Raw genomic sequence first — 18,790 nt, forward strand, 5'->3', positions numbered from 1 at the left:
TTGTCTTCAGTGATCATATCAGGAAGGTATCACCTTCTTTCTCCCACCTCCCCTTCTCCCATATCCCCCTGGAACCATTGTTCACGTTCTTTTCATCTCCGAATTATTTATCCCACCTATCTTATCGAGATAGAGATGCAGATACATTAATAAGTGCAAAAAAACAGGCAAAGCCAAGTAAAACAACAAAGGAAGTCTAAACCAACAAAGCAATAACAACAGCAAAAAACAAACACAATGCTTCTCCTGCTGCATGCCCTCGATGCTCACCCCAGTATGATGGGGTCAGACCATGCACTATTCCTGCACTGTGCCTCTATTGCTGTCCCCCAAGGTGCCATGGTTCCTTGAGGGACACCGTGTCCCTTGGGGCCAGCCCTAAGGTCCTCCCCGTGTGTTGTCTGCTCTGAGCAGGAACATCGTCCTCGTGACTTGGTGGGCCAGGATATCCTCTTCTCCCTCTTCAACCCTTTGCATTTCTCCCGTGTGCTGTAATCAGATGTGCCCCTCTCCCTAGTGCTATCCTTTGAACTGCATTCTTCTGAGGGGTTGGGACTGGCCCCACAGACCTCTATTGGTTCCCTGATATATGCTGCTATGTTGCATGGCACATCGGGTTGAGGCCTGGTCTCTCTCTTCTACTTGGAGATACAAACAGTACCCTCCCCTTGGGTGGATTAGAGTCCTGCTACACCCCCCCCCCTCCACTCATGTCTTTTTTTTCTTTATTTTTCCCTCATTCAGTTGACTGTTGTATGTATCCCTTGATTGGGTTTGGCCCCTGCCCTAGTTGCTCGACCTCACCACAAGGATGTCTAATATATATATATATATCAGCTTTTCCCCTGTGCCTCAGTTTTTTTTCTTTAGGCGTACTTCAGTGGACTCATGTTGTAACTGTCCTTTTGTGCTTGACTCACTTCACTTAGCACCACAGTTACTTTTATCCATGGCACAAAATGGATGCCTATATTTTTAATTGCACCTGAATGAGACAAAGTCAAGTATTTTACTGAGAGAACTTAATTACACCCATGCATTGATCGCAAAGACATGTTTGAACATGTTTTGTATGGAATAAACCTGTGTATGTATAAGCTGAATCTCTCTTGATATTTTATAATGAAGGATTTTATGACTAGGATTTTCATTTTTGTTTCTTAAATTGTTCTTGTGAGTTTGGGTATCAAAGAAAAGATGTGGGAGCCATATTTAACTACCTCTAGTTCCCAAGGTTGATTGCCACCGGCAGGATCATACATGCCTCCACCCTCCGTCCTTTGTAAGCTATTCTCACACTCGTCATTCATCCCATGCATGGCACACTTTCCCTGCACTCTTCCACTGGTTCCCCTCATTCGTGGTAAATTCCATACTGAATTTATAGGCAATACTCGAGATTAAGGGGTATATTAGGGAAATGGACAGGTTGCAATTTATGTGAGAAATGCTCAAGTACAATTGTTGAGTCAGAACAGTCTCCTCTGATGTGTCCATTGGTAGGCCATGTAGCCTCTTGGTATGTGCCGTGCTCAGGTACTGTTCCAAAGATCCTTTAGGGCTGACAATAGTTGCCCAATGGACATGCCATTAGCTTTCTGCCCCAAAGCACTGTTTTACTGTGTCTCATGCTCAGTGTCTTGGTTCTGCTGCTGCTGCTTTCCTGCCACTCCTCTAATCTTAAAGCTGTTTCCTTGATCAAGGAAGTTCAATGCACAGGGCTTTCAGGGTCCAAAGAATACACTCTACTTCTGGCTCTTGTCTCAATGGTAATGAGATATTTCTGCATACTGCTGAGATGACTTGGTGTATGAAACTGATGGCAATCAGAATTAACCCTGTTAACTGTCATTTACAACTGAATCATATGATCCAATCCATATCTATCAGAAAGACAGGGATGTTTTGATGAGCATAACAAAACTGTGGTTAGAAGAACCATATCGCAATTATTTTTACTTAATAAAATAAATTGAATATAACAATCCCAAAAAAGATTATTGTTCACTAAATTAAAAAAAAAACAACAATGCTTGAACTAACTACAAGCTTTCCTTTCTTGTGTTTTGTTTTTTGTCATTGGTTTGGTTTGTTGGTGTTGTTTTGCTGTATATTGTTGCTTGGTTTTGCTCTGTCTTGTTTTTGTGCATGTTGTTTTCTCTGCAGTTCTGTCTAAATAAGATAGGCTGGATGAACAATCTGGAGGATAAAACAACCGGACCTACAGTTCCCGGGGGACATGGAAGAGGGGGTGGTGGGGGGAAAGGAAGTGGTATTAACAAACCCAGGGACAAGGGAACAACAAGTGATCCAAATCGGTGGTGAGAAGGGTGTGGGAAGCCTGAATTGCTGAAACCCTGGTGGGGACTGAGCATGATAGTGGCACAGGAGGAAAGTCAAAGGAAATAAGAGGAAAGAGCTGGGAGACAAAGGGCATTTATAGAGGTCTAGCTAAAGACATGTACATAAGAAAAAAAATATATATATAAGGATGGGGGCATAAATCTATGTGCATATATTAATAGGTTTAGTATTAAGGTAGCCTCTACTCAAGTACTCCCTCAATGCAAGAATACTTTCTTCTATTAACTTGGCTTTCTGTGATGCTCACCTTTCTGACACAACCGCTGAAGACAAAGCGGGTGAATAAGCAAATGTGAAGAAAGCTGATGGTGCCCGGCTATCAAAAGTTATAGCATCTGTGGTCTTAAAAGTAAACAAGCATCATTCTAGCTGAGAAGCAACAAAGCACACATGGAAGAAGCACACCTGCCTGTGTGATCACGAGGTGCCAAAGGGATCAGTTATCAGGCATCAAAGAAGAAAAAATCATGTGTGCTCACCTCCCTGATATGACCACTGAAAACAAATGGGTGCATAAGCAAATGTGGCGAAGGAAGCTGGTGGTGCCCGGCTATCAAAAGATATCTTAAAGGCTTGAAGGTAAACAAGCGACCATCTAGCTCAGAAGCAACAAAGCCCACATGGAATAAACACATCAGCTTGTGTGATCACGAGGTGTTAAAGGGATCAGGTATCAGGCATCATCAGAACAAAAAATTCTTAACATAGTGAATGAGGAGGGGGAGTGCGGAGTGGAGACCCAAAGCCCATTTGTAGGCCATTGGATATCCCCTTATAGAAGGGTCTCGGTGAGATGAGCCAGTCAGGGTGCAGTGTAGCAACAATGAAAGCTACAACGTTCCTCTAGTTCCTAAATGCTGCTTTACCCCCCTCCCCCCATCATCCCAATTCTACCTTGCAAGTCTGGCTAGACCAGAGAATGTACACTGGTACAGATTGGAACTGGAAACAGGGAATCCCGGACGGCTGATCCCTTCAGGACCAGTGGTGTGAGTGGCAATACTGGGAGGGTAGAGGAGCATGGGTTGGAAAGGGAGAACCGATTACAAGTGTCTACATGTGACCTCCTCTTTAGGAGACGAACAACAGAAAAGTGGGTGAAGGGAGACGTTGGACAGGGCAAGATATGACAAAAAATTATCAAGAGTTCTTGAGGGAGGAGAGAGCAGGGAGGGAGGGGGGAAAAACCCAATGCCAAGGGTTTAAGTGGAAAGCAAATGTTTTGAGAATGATGAGGGCAATGAATGTACAAATGTGCTTTACACAATTGATGTGTGTATGGATTGTGATAAGAGTTGTATGAGCCCCTAATAAAACGATTAAAAACAAAACAAAAAAGTGAAAAATAAATTGAATAATATTATCTTTGTTTTCTGAAACCGAGTAAGATTAGTATTTTTTTCCTCTGGAGTGTTTAATAGACTTTACCAATGAAACCATTTGTGACTAATGTTTTAGGGCTTCTGGGTACAGGATTTTAATTTAAATAAATATAGCATATTTCAGATTTTCTATTAGTAAGGTAAACAGGCTAAAGGAGGCAGATAAACATAATTGACAGCACAAAGGGAGAGCAGAAACAGAAATAACTTTATTAAAGGGAAGCTTCTGCCTGAGGTCCCATGGACTAGCAAGTAGCCCAGGGAAGTCGCGCCTGGTAGCCAGGGTGTAGGGTTTTTAAAAGAAGGTGCCTGTGGGTGGAGAAACCTTCCGAGGCAGCAGGTATTGCAAGGCATCCTGAAAACAGTTTGTCAGCTTCTTGTGGTGTTCTGTGTACCGTTACGTAAGGTTTCACTCCCTTGGCCTGGTTATTCCGTCTTGGCTCGATTTGGCGTGGCCAGTTTTCAGCTCTGTCCAGACACTATTTTTGAGTCATTTTTTGCTAAGATGTTTAGTTATTTTCCTCGATTTTTCATACTGTTAATTTGTTTTTGTTGTTTTTTTAGGTTTTCAGTCTGGCTAGTGGTTTATCATTTTTGTTAATCTTTTTGTAAAGATGATGTTAGTTTTCTCCCACCTTTAATATTGATTCCTACTTTGTCTTTTTTTCCTTGCTTTTGCTTTATTTGTCTTAATTTTCTCTTTTAGTAGATTAAATGGAAAGCTTAGATCATTGATGTTAGATCTTTTTTAGCCTTAAGAAAATAGTTGCATTCCATAAGATTTTGTTGAATTTTTATTTTTATTTTCATTCAGTTTAAAATATTTTTATGCCTGCCTTTCTTGTAACTCCAGTCTCTGAGTTATCACTTGAGTATTAATCTGTTATCTGTTTTTTGTTCAAACACTGTTTGTTGTGGTTTTTTTTTGCTGTTTTATTTTTATGTGTGCCTCATCACTTTTGGTTGTATTTATAATAGTAGAGACTTGAAGACCTAGGATCGGAGATAGATATACATTTTTTTGGAATCAAAATATGCCTGGCTGTTACTTTGGATACTGAAGTCAATATAAGCAAGAATGAAACTGAGGTTTTTGGTTTGCCACAGTTATCTTTGGGATCTCTGGGTGATATAAACAGTTAATGTACTTGGCTTATAATCAGAAGGTTGGAAATTTGATTCTATCCATAAGCATATTGAATGAAAACTCTGATAGTTTACTTCTGAAAAATGATCCACTGTTAACTCTGACGTGAATGGGGTCTTTATGAATTGGGGTCCATTTAACTGTTACTGGCTACCAGTGTCTTTAAGTAGTTGTTTTTAAAATATATATTGTTCAGTGTGTATAATTATTATCATGGCAGGAAGATCTATAAAGAACAGCACCAGAATTTCTTACTTTAAAAATGTATTAATAAAAAAAAGTATTAATACCTTCCCACCTTTTTATCCATTCCCATTATCTTGACTTTTTGGAGAATCCTGACTTTTTTTCTAACAATTCCACAATCCAAATTTGTCTTGATAGTCTCTTTTTGGCAATATTTAACTTATTTATCCTTTGTATTTCTTATAAATAGCTATCAAGTGATTTAGTTAGATTCAGGTTAACCATTTTTTGCTTTATAGATGATCGTGGACTTCCTATTGTATTAATAGCAGAAGGAACATAGTTTTGTATTGTATCAGTACTGGTGATGATTAATTGATCATTTGTTAAGGTGCTGCTCTCCATTGTAAACATTTGTTTTTCCCTTTGTAATAAGGAAGTAATCTCTGTGATGATACTCCATTGTTTGTAAGTTACCTAGAAGTCGCCTGTGAACATTTATCCTACGTCGACTCCCTCATAGCCTATGCCGGCAGAGAATAGCACTAAGTGGTAATTACTGTGTGGGCTGTTATTGTTATTTAGGTCCCGTCCTCAACTCTAAAGTTCCTCTTTGCATTTCTTAAAGTCTGTAGTTTGTATGTAACATATGTGCTATGCCGTGCTTGCATAAATGCCCTTTTTTCTACTCTCGTGTGAGACCCTAAGTGCAGATATCACATCTTATAAATCTTTGTGTTTTCCCTAACAGTTACTGTACATATAGCAGGCACTCAGTAAGTAATTTTTATATGAGAAAATTAGCTAAGATCTTGCTCCACAGCTTTTTTCTATGTGTAAATTTTTTTTAAAATCTCTTAAGTTTTGGTTAAATTTAATGTTGATAATACTTTTACTTTCTTGTAGGTAAATGAGAAAACAGGACAGATTATACAATATGATAAATTTTATATACATGAAGTACAAGAATTGATAGACATAAGAAATGATTATATCAACTGGGTCCAACAACAGGCCTATGGAATGGTATGTTTCCTGTTGCATTGTATGAGTTCATTTTTCTTTTTTGGTGAAAATATACTGTCCAAAACACTTGCTGCATGGTTTCCACATTTATAATTAAATGAAATGAATTTTCCATGTTGCTCCACCATTATTATCTTTTTACAAAATATTTCACCATCAGTAACATATATTCAGTGCTCCCAAACAAAAACTCCCTTTTCAGCCCCTGCTGCTGCTACCTTTGGTAACTCTTGATGGTCTTTGATTTCTGTATATTTGCTTATTTCCTGTAATTGAAAATATTTCCGGTTCAGCTGTTGTAATTGACTTGTTTTACTCAGCAGGTTTTCGAGGTTCATTCAGGTAGTGCTATTCACAAGACTTTATTTTACTTCCTGACTACTTAATATTCCATGGTCTGTGTAGACTTAGACTATATTGTTTCTCCATTTGCTAGACATTACATTGTTTCCAGTGAATTCATTTTTACTTTCTGATACAGAAAATTGCTTCTTTTTGAAGTATCAAAGGTTATTTTACTCGTTTTATTATTTAAATCAAAACAGTGCAAAAGAATAGCTAAATATTGTGCAAAATTTGCAAGCAAACATTTCATTTTTATGTGAAAATCTGGTGTAAATAGCTTCCACTTTTCAGAAGAAAAATATAAATGTGAAAAGATTTTTAACGCATTTATTTTCCATGAAGTTGCCTTTTCATTATGTAACAAGGATTGGAGTCCATGAAACTGGCATTCTGAGGATTGCCTTCTACTCTATAGCAGTGTCTCAGAACTACTAGAAGGGAGCTGTTAGGTCATGGACTCCAACCTTTCCTATGTTTTTAAAAATTATTTTGAATCCAAGTGACTTTTATGAGGAAAAGGGAAATTTCAGGTATTCACAGGAAACCCCAGGGGCCAAGAGCAGGAAATCCCAAAAGGGTGCCCTGAAAGGGAGTTCAGGTCCCAGGCCCGGGCAGGGCATGTGTGCCCCTGCTCTCTGACCTGTAAGAGCACACTTGAACAAGAGAAGAGTAAGAGAGGAATTAAAGAGGCTTGGCCTTCCTGTGGCAGGCTTTTATCTCCTCCAGCTGGGGAGGCATGGTTGAATGTATTGGCTGACCTCATTGACTGAGTTTAATTGCACCTGGGTGATCTCATGTGTCTGGGCCTAGTCTGTGCACCCAGGTGGCTCTCCCACCTGGGCCTTGGGGACTTGTGTGTGAGCATGCTCAATCTGGAGCTTTCTCTGGAGCCCCTTTGTGGTGGCCCTATGCAAGCATTTGGGGAGACAATGCCCCTTAGTCCCTATTCTAGCTACCTAACATTCCCCACTGGACTATGGACCCAAATCTTTGAGGTTACTGGATGACGACAGTCTCTGACTACTTCCTGCTGTCAAATGGGGCCTTGGCTCCACAGCTTTCCTGCTCTATTGGGAGGTGTTGTTATCCACTTCAGGGCCCATGGTGGATGGAGTTGATATGATCCAGGCAGTGGTGATCCTGGGGATGGCAAACTTGGATCAGTGTCATGAGTAATCTGATGTCTCTGGAAGAAGCAAAACAGGTGAACAGTTTAGGTAAGGCTATGGCAAGAGCTATGGGGATGGCAATACCCATGAGAGTGTGGGTTAATTTCATACTGGAAGATTCCAAAGGAAATCTCAGGAGATATGGTTAACACTGGATTGACAGGCATATCTTGCAAACATACTTTAAACACAAGAATTGTGTCATAACATTTGCTACCTTAAAGACTTGGAGATTTGAGGTAAGGTGTTCTGTAGAGCACTCATCTGTCTTGGGTGTTGAGGAAACAATCTTAAAGCTGTCTAATGGTTCACAGATGTACTTATATCTTGCTCCATTTGATCTGTATCTGAGGGAGTTGGTTCCGTTGGTTTCCACAGTTTTACCCATGAATGAGAGATCCACCCACTTTGTCCTAGAACTTTAATGGCAGCTGGGAATTGGGGAACCTGTCCTTTTCAAGTTTTTATAAGAACTAGGTCTCCAGGAAGGCACATGGGGATAATTTTTCCTCCCCTTGGACCTGGATAATCGCTTGGGTCTCTTGGCACTGGGCTGCTCTTAATGGGATATTGCTGTAATAGAGCAGCTAGGGAGAGTGTGCTATGCTTTGGCCAGGATTCCCATCACCTAAAATGCACTGGGGCCAGATGGAGTTGCAGATGGATTCTAGTTTGTACTTTGTTAGTGTCTGCCGGTCAATCCAATGAACAGGATGCAACAAAAAAAACCCAGGCATTAAGGTACCACCGGCTATGATTGGCATCTGAAGGAACTTTGAAGCAGATCACCTTATAGGGGGGGACTCAACAGGACCTTTGAAAGAGATCACTGGCTGGTGTGACCCATCAGCACCTTCAAAGGGGGCCACCAGCTAATGGGTGGTCTTAACCAAGACCTTCAAAGGGGGACACTGGCTATGAATGGTCTCATCAGAACCTTTGTAGGGGAGGGGGCCCTGTCTAATGGGTTAATTTGAATGCAGAGAACTCCAGGGAAATTGTATAAGCAAGGGGGCGCAACTGTGTTTAAAATGCCTCTTGAATGGTCTTAAATATGACCAGATTAGCAATTGTTTAATGACCTTACTTTCAAGTACCTTTTGGCCCAAGCTTGTCCAAAGGAAAAATAAACATACAGGAAACAAAGACCAAACACCAAACCAAAACAGAGCTGCACTCACGAAAACAAGGCATTCCCTTTCACCCAGTGTATCTGTAAGCTGGAGGAAGCTAATCTATAATGCCTTGGAAAGGGGTGGGAAGACAAACCTGGAGGGACCCATGGGAAACCAGAAAGGACTAGCTAGCAAATAAGTCCCGCCCCCAGGAAAATGTGGTTAGACCAGTGGGTGGAGTAAGAGGCTCCATCTTGAGATGCCATCATGACAGTGAGTCAGCAGGAGGTCACACGGTCAGCTATCCTGTAAAATGGGAAAGTTAGGGGAGAGAAAAGAATTCATGGGGAGGAATGGGTCCCCTGCGGAAAGTCCAACCGATTTCAATAGCACCAGCAAGCAGCAGTTTGGAGGTTATAAGGAAGGCAGCAACAAGGAGTGAAAGGTGGAAGGGTACACTTGGGAACAGAGTGCTGGGCCTGCAGGCAGCACAGGCAACAGTCCAGTCTTCCAATAGCATCACAGGAAAGGCTTTAGGAGGTGCAGATGGTGATGGGGGCTGGAATCATGTAGGAGAGTAGGAAGGCACATGGGGGAGGGGAAAAGACTCCAGCAGTCATCCTGTCAGAGCACATGATTACTGATATTTACATGTGGACCCAGGCTAACTGGGCCACCTTCAAGTCCATAGCCATATACGGGGCAGAAGCTCCATCTCATCTCCCTCCCACGAAAGCTAGTGGTTTCAAACTGTAAGTCTTGCCCTGTAAGTTTGACACTTAGAAAGTCCCCACTGCCAGAGCTCCTCAACTTCTTAGTGGTTGGAAGTGAAGTCTGAAACAAAAGTACACGGAAAGAGATTTGCTCCTGGCTCCAGGGACCATAAAGGTTTTATACTAGCCTACTTACCTCAAAGGTAGAGTCCAGTTATGTATCCGAGTCACGGCACCAAATATGTCAGGTTTCTGGAGTGGTGTAACTTGGTTCTTAATGCTGAAAGAACATTTCTGATCCAAGTGAATTTTATGACGAAAAGGGTATTTTCAGGTATTCACAGGAAATCCCAAAAGAGTGCCCTGAGAGAGAGACCTGAGAAGGAGCTTGGACCTCGGGTCCAGGTGGCGTGTGTGCACCCCGAACCTTCACAAGCTCACCTGAAAAAGAGAAGAGTAAAGCAGAGTCAGTAGTCAAAGAGCAATTTTTCTTCTTTTATAGGTTGTTTTTGTTTTTTCAAATTTCTGACATAGATCCATGTAGCAAAACTAATTTCTAGGTAACCAGATACATGTTCCTAATAACTAGACACATGATCATCAAAGTAGTAGGATAGTGTTATAAAACTGTAAGACAAATACAGTTGTAATATAGACATGGCTAAACTCACTACCATCCAGTAGATTCTGACGCCTAGTGACCCTATTATATAACAGTGGTTCTGAACCTTCCTAATGCGTGACCCTTTAATACAATTCCTCATGTTGTGGTGACCCCAGAACCATAAAATTATTTTTGTTGCTACTTAATAACTGTAACTTTGCTACTGTTATGAATCGGGCAACCCCTATGAAAGGGTCGCTCGACACCCCACCCCAACCAAAGGGTTCGCCACCCCCAGATTGAGAACCTCTGTCCTATAAGATAGAGTAGAACAGCCTCTCTGAGTTTCTGAAACTGTAACTCTTTATGGGAGTAGAAAGCTCATCTTTCTCTCCAGGAGGGCCTTGGGGTTTGAACTGCTTACCTGGTGGTTAGCAGCCCACCGTGTACACCAACAGAAGGTTAAGTTTAAGTAGTTAGATATCCAAAGTTTAGGCTTCAACACTCTAATTTGCTAACCATGTTTAAAGACTAGAAAGATGAGCTTATGGCTCAAACATGAAAGTGACTAGAGTTTGGGGGAGGTGTCAAAGCAGATGCTGGGTTATAGAATTTATAGATTCTGGGTTATACAGGTGCTGGGTTATAGAATTTCGTAAATTAGGGTTAAAATTTGCATTTCATCTGAAGTGTTAATGTCGGTCATGGGAGGGTAGTAAGCATAGGGATATAATTTGATTTATCTTTTAAAACAATATGTGTTAGCTATATGGAGATGAAGTATTGGGAGTTGGGACAAAAATGAAACAGGAAAATAGAGTATTTTATTAATTAGGGGAAATGATGAGTTTATTTGTTCTATCCTTCGGTAAATTACTTAATTTCTCTGTGATTTTTCCCCCCTGAAAATTAAAGATGAAAATGCTACCTTATCCAGTTATTGATCAGTTCATTGTTTGAATCCACAGGCTTTGAATCTAGTAGAATCCTAATAGAGTGATCTGTTAGCTCCAGTTCTTTTGGAACTTCATCCACATATCATGCAATTCATACCAAGAGTTGAACAGTCATTACACAATCCATTTTAGAACATCTTCTTCCTATACACATTGTTATTTGTCTAATTTTTTTAAATTGTGGCCAAAAATGCACAACAAAACACCAACTCAACAACTTCTACATGTATAATTCAGTGCAATTGATCGCACTTTTTGTGTTGTACAACCATTATTGATACCATTTTCCAAACGATTCCACCACCATTAGCATAAATTCAATGCCTCCTAAGCTAAAACTTGTCCTCCATCCATGGTAACCACAGGTTGTTTTTCCCCACTAGTTTTCTTGATATATATTCACATATCACACACTTTCATAGTTAAATCACTTTTTAAAAGAGTTGTACATACATCACAAATAATTCTAATGCTCCTTCCCCACTCCTGCATTTATTTTCCCTCCCCAAATCCCCTCTTGCTCCCTACCCACCCTCTCCGTTCCTGATAAACCATTGCCATCAATTTTTGCCTCCAGGCATCCATTCCTTGGTACATTATAAACTGGACAACCTAACAGAAACAGTAAAGAACAAAACCAACATGAAACAGAAAGAGGAAAATAATCATATAAATATAAAGAATAAGAAAGAAAACAATATTTAAAAAGCTAGAGAAGAAATTTCTGATGTGGAATAAATGAGAAATATTTGAGCCTAGAGGAAATTCAGGTCAGGTTCAGAGGGTTCAACAGACCATATATCATGTTGTACCATTGTTTGATCCACCACAATCAAATTCACAATAATTTCTGATAGTAAAGCTGTTCGAGTCCCTCACCTGTGGCTCTAAAGGATTTGACTAGGTAATCTGCAGATGGATTTTGGGCCCCCACCATCCTCCATAGCCTTCTACAAATTGGGTGTTCACAATTTAAGCTCATACTTTTTTCATCACATTAAGATTTTGTTATTTTCTTATCTTCAATGATCACTTCAGTTAAGGTGAATATGGAGCAGGGTCCGTGTTACAAGAACCAACTTCTTAAATTGGGCCTAGAATTAGTGTGAGAATCCTAAACCTAGGATCCACCTGCTTGGTTCTAAGTTTGACTCTGGTTTGTTTTGGCAGTCACATTATGACAAAAATTAAAACTACCACAAACAAAAAACAAACAGCACTATCACCTACCACCCAAAAGAAAAACATTGTCAGTCACCCCCTCTCCCCTGGGGTATAACATCAATAAGTTATCCAGTGACATAGAATTTAAGGCACTGTTGATATGAGTTGTTTTGTACAGATTGATTTCTTGATTGAGCTCTGTTTACATTGTGATAGCTCCATTTTCTTGGTACTTTTCTTTGAGTTAAATGAAATTCTTGCTTTTCTTTATTTAAAGTTTTAGTGACATAATTTATATATCATAAAATGTAAGATGTATTATTCATTTGACTTTTGCTTATCAACCATATCACGTGTGTATAAAATCCCACACAATTATAACTGGTGCCTGTTTGAGTACAGTCACAACTCTCTGAACCCACCAGCTGCTCCACGTGAGAAAGGTGAGGGAGCCTACTTCTGTGAAGATTTACATTCTCAGAACTGTTTGGACCAGTTCTGTTGTACCCTACCAGGGAGGGTCATTATGAGTTAGAATTGACTCAACGGCACTGGACTCAATTTTTGTTCTGTTTTGTTTATGTGTTTATGCGGGTGGTAAACTACCTATATTTTGACATGCTAAGGAAATGCTAATAAGATTTCTTTTTAGTTAGTAATAATCTTGTACTACATGAAGAAGAGGTTTAATTCTGTGTTCATAAAATTGGTAGGCCTCGAACCTATTGTCTAAATTTCTTTGAGGATGTAGCTGTTTTAGCTAGCAGAATTTCCATAGGGAGCTATTGTAGTGCTACTGTGTTCTGGTAAGAGAAAGAGTTTATGCATATCTCTTTTTTGCTTCTTTTTGATGATTTCTCTCAACTTTTTATTATTCTCATTTGTATATTTCCTCATTCTTCTTGAACATTGCTCTAAAATTGTGTATAAAAGTACCTTAGCTTCTACTAAAATATTCCCTTTTTCCTCTCTTACTTTTAGTTACTTTACATGATCATCAGTGTATGTCTAAGAAAAAAATTACTAAAATAAAATAGAAAAAGTCTTGGTTGGATATGAGCCTATTTGAATTATTTTAAGGTTCAAGGTAGAATTTTTAGAAAAGGCATATTCGTTTATCTGAAAAATTGTACCTTAGACCATCAAGACATCACATAAAAGCAGGTCCTAATAAAGATTCCTGGAGCAAACTAATTTTAAAAGTTACAGGTTAGATATTATGTTTTATAAATGTATGTCATAATTATTGTTTAGTCAATATTACTTGGACCACGTGTCTACATCATTGTTATTCTTTGGAGTTAAATTAAAATAGGTTTCTTTAAACATTAAACCAGAATTATCCCATAGTCTTCTTAAAGCCAAACAGTATGTTTAAGCTGAACTAGTAAAGAATTACTGCCTTGAGCATTATGCTTTTTTAAGGACCTTGCAGCAATAACTCAAAAACATTAGAATGTAGTGTTCTGAAATGTAAACCTCCACCTAATTCACAATAAAAGTTTGACATTAAAAAAAAGACTAGATAGGAAATTTAAGGGCCCCTGAATTGCCCATTTAGAAACTGTTGGATTTGTTTTGCTGTATATATTCTCAGCAATAAATAAAACTTTAAAAAAATTATTTGGCTTTTAAATGTTGACAATGCTGTGCTAGTAGTAACATGACGTGTTCACCAGGAAAATGGGAAGAAGGTAGGTTAGCAGCTATAGAGCACCTTTGTCATGACACCACCATTACTTAGCTTCCCTAGTTGGGTTTCTTAATTAATGAAATGAGAAAATTAAGGTATATAAGTATTCCTTTGTAAGCTATACTGTTTGTGAGAAGAGTTCATTCTTGCTGTATTATTTTCTTTTTCTTTTTTTTTTTGCTTTTTAGACTTTGACTTTAGATGACATATTTTCTAAGAACTCACGCTCATTTTTAAAATATTAAATCATTTTATTGGGGGCTTTAAAGCACTTTTTTTCTTTTAATCATTGTATTGGAGGCTCTTGCAGCTCTTCTCACAATCCATACATATGTCCATTGTGTCAGTCACATTTGTGCATATGTTGTCAGCATTTTCAAAACATTTTCTTTCTACTTGAGTCTTTGGTATCAGCTCATTTCCCCCTCCCCCACACTTCCTCCCTCATGAACCCTTGATAATATATTCAGGTTTTTTTTCATGTCTTACACTGACTGCTGTCTCCCTTCATTCACTTTGCTTTTGTCCAACCTGGGTTATATGTGGATCATTTTGATCCATTCCCCTTTCCTCCCCCACCTTCCCTTACCTTCCTGGTATCACTACTCTCCTTCCTGAGGGGTTCATCTGTCCTGGGTTCCCTGTAATGTGAGTTCTTATCTGTACCAGTGCAGTGCTCTAGTCTAGCCTAGTCTAGCCTAGTCGGATTTGTAAGATAACATTGGGTCATGATAGTGGTGGGGGAGGAAGCATTAAACAACTAGAGGAAAGTTGTATGTTTCATCAGTGCTATACTGTCTCCTGACTGGCCTTTCTCTTCCGTGTGAGCTTTCTGTAAGGGGATGTCCGATTGTCTACAGTTGGATTTTGGGTCTCCACTCTGCACTCTCCCTCATCCACATTGATAAGATATTTCTGTGTCTTTGATGCCTGATACCTGATCCCATTAAGACTTCATGATCACACAGGCTGGTGTGCTGCTTCCATATGGGTTTTGTTGCTTCTCAACTCGATGGCTGCTTGTTTATCTTCAAACCTTTAAGACCCCAGCCACTATATCTTCCAATAGCTGGGCACCATCACCTTTCTTTACCATATTTACTTATCATCCATTTTGTATTCAACAATCTTGTCGAGAACGTGAGCGTCACAGAATGGTAGGTTATTAAAACAAAGTGTTCTTGCGTTGAGGGAGTACTTGAGTAAAGGCCCAATGTATGTCTTCTACCTTAATACTTAATATATAACTTTATGTACATAGATCTATTTCCCTATTATTAGATATATAAATATATTTGCATATGTGCATACCTGTATTTAGACCTCGATAAATGTCCTTTGCCACCACCTAGTTCTTTCCTTTATTTTCTTTGACATTCCTTTTGTCCCACTATCCTGTTTGGCCTTTCATTCGGGTTTCGGTAATTCCTCTCGGCTACAATGTCCTTGATCAAGTCCAACCAGACATCCTATGCCGCCCTCTCCATCTATTTTAAATCACTTTTTGTTCCCTTTTCCTTGGGTTGGTTGATATGCCTCCCCCCAGAACTGTTGTTTTCTTCTCTGGATTGTTCATCCCGCCTTATTTCATCTAGATTGACATGCGGAGACAGTAACACAAAAAAACAAAACAAAGCCGAACAAAACAACAAAAGAAAACAAACAAAACAACCAAAAAAGAAAAGCCTATGAATAATTCCAAGTCTGTTTGCTGACCTTTAGGAGTGTTTTCCCGTTGAGTCTAATGGGGTGCCATGCCTTGGCCCCACAGTCTATTTTTGGTATTCCCCAGGGACTTAATTGCTTTGCTCCCTTTGCTGCTCTGTTGCATTACCTGTGTTTCACCCTGGTGTGGTGGGGTCAGATCTGGCACAATTCCTGCACTGGGTCTCCAGTGTTGCTCCCTGTGGTACTATGGGTCAGTGAGGGTAGTCATGTCTCATGGTGGGGCCAGCCCTATGGTGTGCATTGGCTGCTCCGAGCAGGAATATCGTCCTTGGGGCATGGTGGGCCAGGATGTGTTCCATTCTCTCAGCTCCTGTGTACTCTAATCAGACATGCCCCTCTCCCTGAGCTGTCGCTTCAGTGCGGTCCTCCATAAACTGCATTCTTCTGAAAGGGATAAGCGGGCGTGGACATGTGCATGTAGTTGTGATTTGGGCCAGTGCGATTGGGGTCAGTGTGCAATCCCTACATCAGTTGTATCAAGCGCTTTTGTACATATGTTGCCATCATTTTCAAAACATTTTCTTTCTACTCGAGCCCTTATTATCAGCTCCTATTTTTGGGTAGGGTATATATAATGTCATTGTTAAACTTTATGCATTGGGTTGCCAAGTTGCATTATGTATGCTTCTTATTTCCTGCAAATATTAAAAATACTGTTTTGTTTTAACTGATAAGACCCTTCTTGCTATGCCATGCCATCAAGATCCAGAAATTAAGAGAATAATCAGCCATAGTTTATCATTTTTACTTACAGTTTTACCATAAGTAAGAAATTAAATATGTCAAGAGCTTCAAATTTTCTGCTCACAACCAACTAAAATCATTATTAACCACTGGTTTTAAAAGCAATCTTACTTAAACCATGAAATCTTTCAAGTAGTTTTCATTCCAGCTTCCAGAACATTGATAATTAAAATTAGGCTTGTCACGATCCAATTTCAGGCTCTATACTCTTGAAAACAACCAACAATTCGTGCTTAAATATGTGAATTTGGAGCTAATAGTAAGTCACAGATGCGTGCCATATTAATTTTTAGCAATAGATCTGTAGTTGATGCGCATGTTTTCCCAAAATCATGCTTCCACCCCCCCACGACCTCTACACACACACACACACACACACACACACACACCACTTTTTTATAAACATCCTTTGGAAAGATTACTTTGAGTGAAAAATTTTTAAAGACTTTTATATTTCAGTGTTCAAACACCTAAAATTTTTAGCCCTAAAATCAAAATTTCTAATCTGGTAATCCCCTTGATTTTATAGATATAGTAATCCCCTTCATCTGATAGATGTGGTAATCCCCTTCATCTTATAGATCATTCTGTGTACTTGCGACCTCATTGTTTTTATTCCCAGGCTTTCTGTATGAGTTACTTCTATATTCCAATCAGCTTCATGTCTGAAATTCATGGTTTTACATGCTAATTACATGGTTTTATATATAGTCTCATTTCATAAATAAAATTCATCTGCCATAATAGAAGCTTTCTTGGTATTTAGTTATCAAACAAGTCAAGGAAGACAATAAATATGGATGGTTTTCCCTTTCCCCTCATTTGCATGTTCATATTAATGGAACTTTTTAATGTCCCACAAATTATACTGTAAAGGGATGTCAAATGATTTCTCAAATTACCTACAAATTAATCTGAATGTAATTGAAAACTTTCTTTTTTTCCAGAAGAGCTTCTAAACTTGTTAACACTCAACAGGCAATTATGTACTGGTGACTTGGTACTTTGGGAATTTCTGAAAAATCTATTATAAATAATTACTTTGTCAGGATTTGAGCAGAATCATATTTTGTTGATAATCTTAGTACTTTAGCTTTATTTAGCAAAATATAGTTAGAGAATCCTAATTCTCTGTTAAAATGCTAAGCTTCTAATTGATACCCCAAGGTATCTGTGTTAAGTATATTCAACATTCAAGAATTTTTCCTATAAGAAAATGCTTTGGAAATGTTGATGGCAGCATATGTATACGTGTGCTTGATACAAGTAAATGATGGATTACTATAAGATTTTAAGAGCCCCCCAATAAAATTATTAATAAAAAATCTTTCATAAAAGATCAAGACATGTTAGAGTTTATCAAGCTACGAAGTGGAAGGCAGCAGTTTATACAAGATTACCCTTACAAGTTCAGAGCATTTCTCAAACCACCTGCAGTTCTCTAGAATCTTGGATCAAAATGTTCCATTCTCCTGATCTCATGTCAAAAGAACCTGTTTTTCTTGGATGCAATTGGCCACATAATCCATTTCCTCCTGTTATTCTTGATTCTCCTTCCTTTATTGCTCCAAGGGGTATAGACAATAATTGTGCCTTGTCACTTGTCAGCTTTTAAGACCCCAGCCACTATGCTGTGAACGAGGAGGTAGAACAGAGCACTAAACATTATTAGGCCAATTAACTAAGATGAAACTGTGGTTCTAAGCTTCTTGAGGTATTTGGCATATAAAAAACCCCAAGAACTGCTCTTCTGTGTCACTGTAAATATATCTACCATACAACTTTGCCAGTTCAACTTTTTAGAGGTGTATAGTCGACTCATTAAGAGCACTTAATTGCATTCCTATCTTTCACCAATGCAGTTTTCTGCCGCTATAAACAGAAAGGTATTCCATGTTAAGTTATCCAGCTAAACCAGTGACACTCTATATACAAGAAAAAAAACCTTTATATTAATTTATCTTATATCAAAAGGACAACCAAGTCCAGTCCAACTCAAGTCCATAAGTCCAATGCATGCTGAGGCCTTCTTCAGACTCTCATAGCTGCAGGCCAATGATTCAGAAAGATGAAGCCAGAGGCAGGGAGATCACAGGCCTCAGTGGGTGCAAAGCCTCATGAATCCTAGGTTGGTGGAAACATGGCAGGGTGCCAGCTGCTCTCTCAGGTTTGGGTGGCCCACACGAGGCTCCAACTGGAGGCAGGCATAGATTCACAGCAAAAAGGAAGATGAGCAAAAGAGGAGGAAAAGTTCCTAGTGTCTCTCAAAAAGGCCCACCTCCCAGGAGGCATCATCAGGTTGATCGACAGGTTGCATTCTGTCCCTACACAAGTACAAGGTGAAAAAATCTAACAACACCCTTCTTCCACTCCCACGGCCCTTGATAACCACTAAGAAACATTGGTCTTTTTACATTTGCCTGTTGTTTTTTTCTTGTTATTGAGGCCACGCCA

The 18,790-nt window shown here is 39.3% G+C and overlaps 1 protein-coding gene across 3 annotated transcripts in view; it reads left to right on the forward strand.

Moving 5' to 3' along the window:
• The window catches only part of HERC4 (HECT and RLD domain containing E3 ubiquitin protein ligase 4), a 132,726-nt gene that overhangs the window by 74,616 nt on the left and 39,320 nt on the right, over nt 1–18,790 (forward strand). For all 3 annotated transcript variants that reach the window (XM_075534773.1, XM_075534774.1, XM_075534775.1), the window contains one exon: nt 5,986–6,105. In XM_075534773.1, coding sequence (XP_075390888.1) covers nt 5,986–6,105 — 120 coding nt within the window. The remainder of the gene's footprint in view (nt 1–5,985; nt 6,106–18,790) is intronic.

Source organism: Tenrec ecaudatus, chromosome 16, assembly GCF_050624435.1.
Source record: "Tenrec ecaudatus isolate mTenEca1 chromosome 16, mTenEca1.hap1, whole genome shotgun sequence".
Classification (NCBI taxonomy): Eukaryota; Metazoa; Chordata; class Mammalia; order Afrosoricida; family Tenrecidae; genus Tenrec; species Tenrec ecaudatus.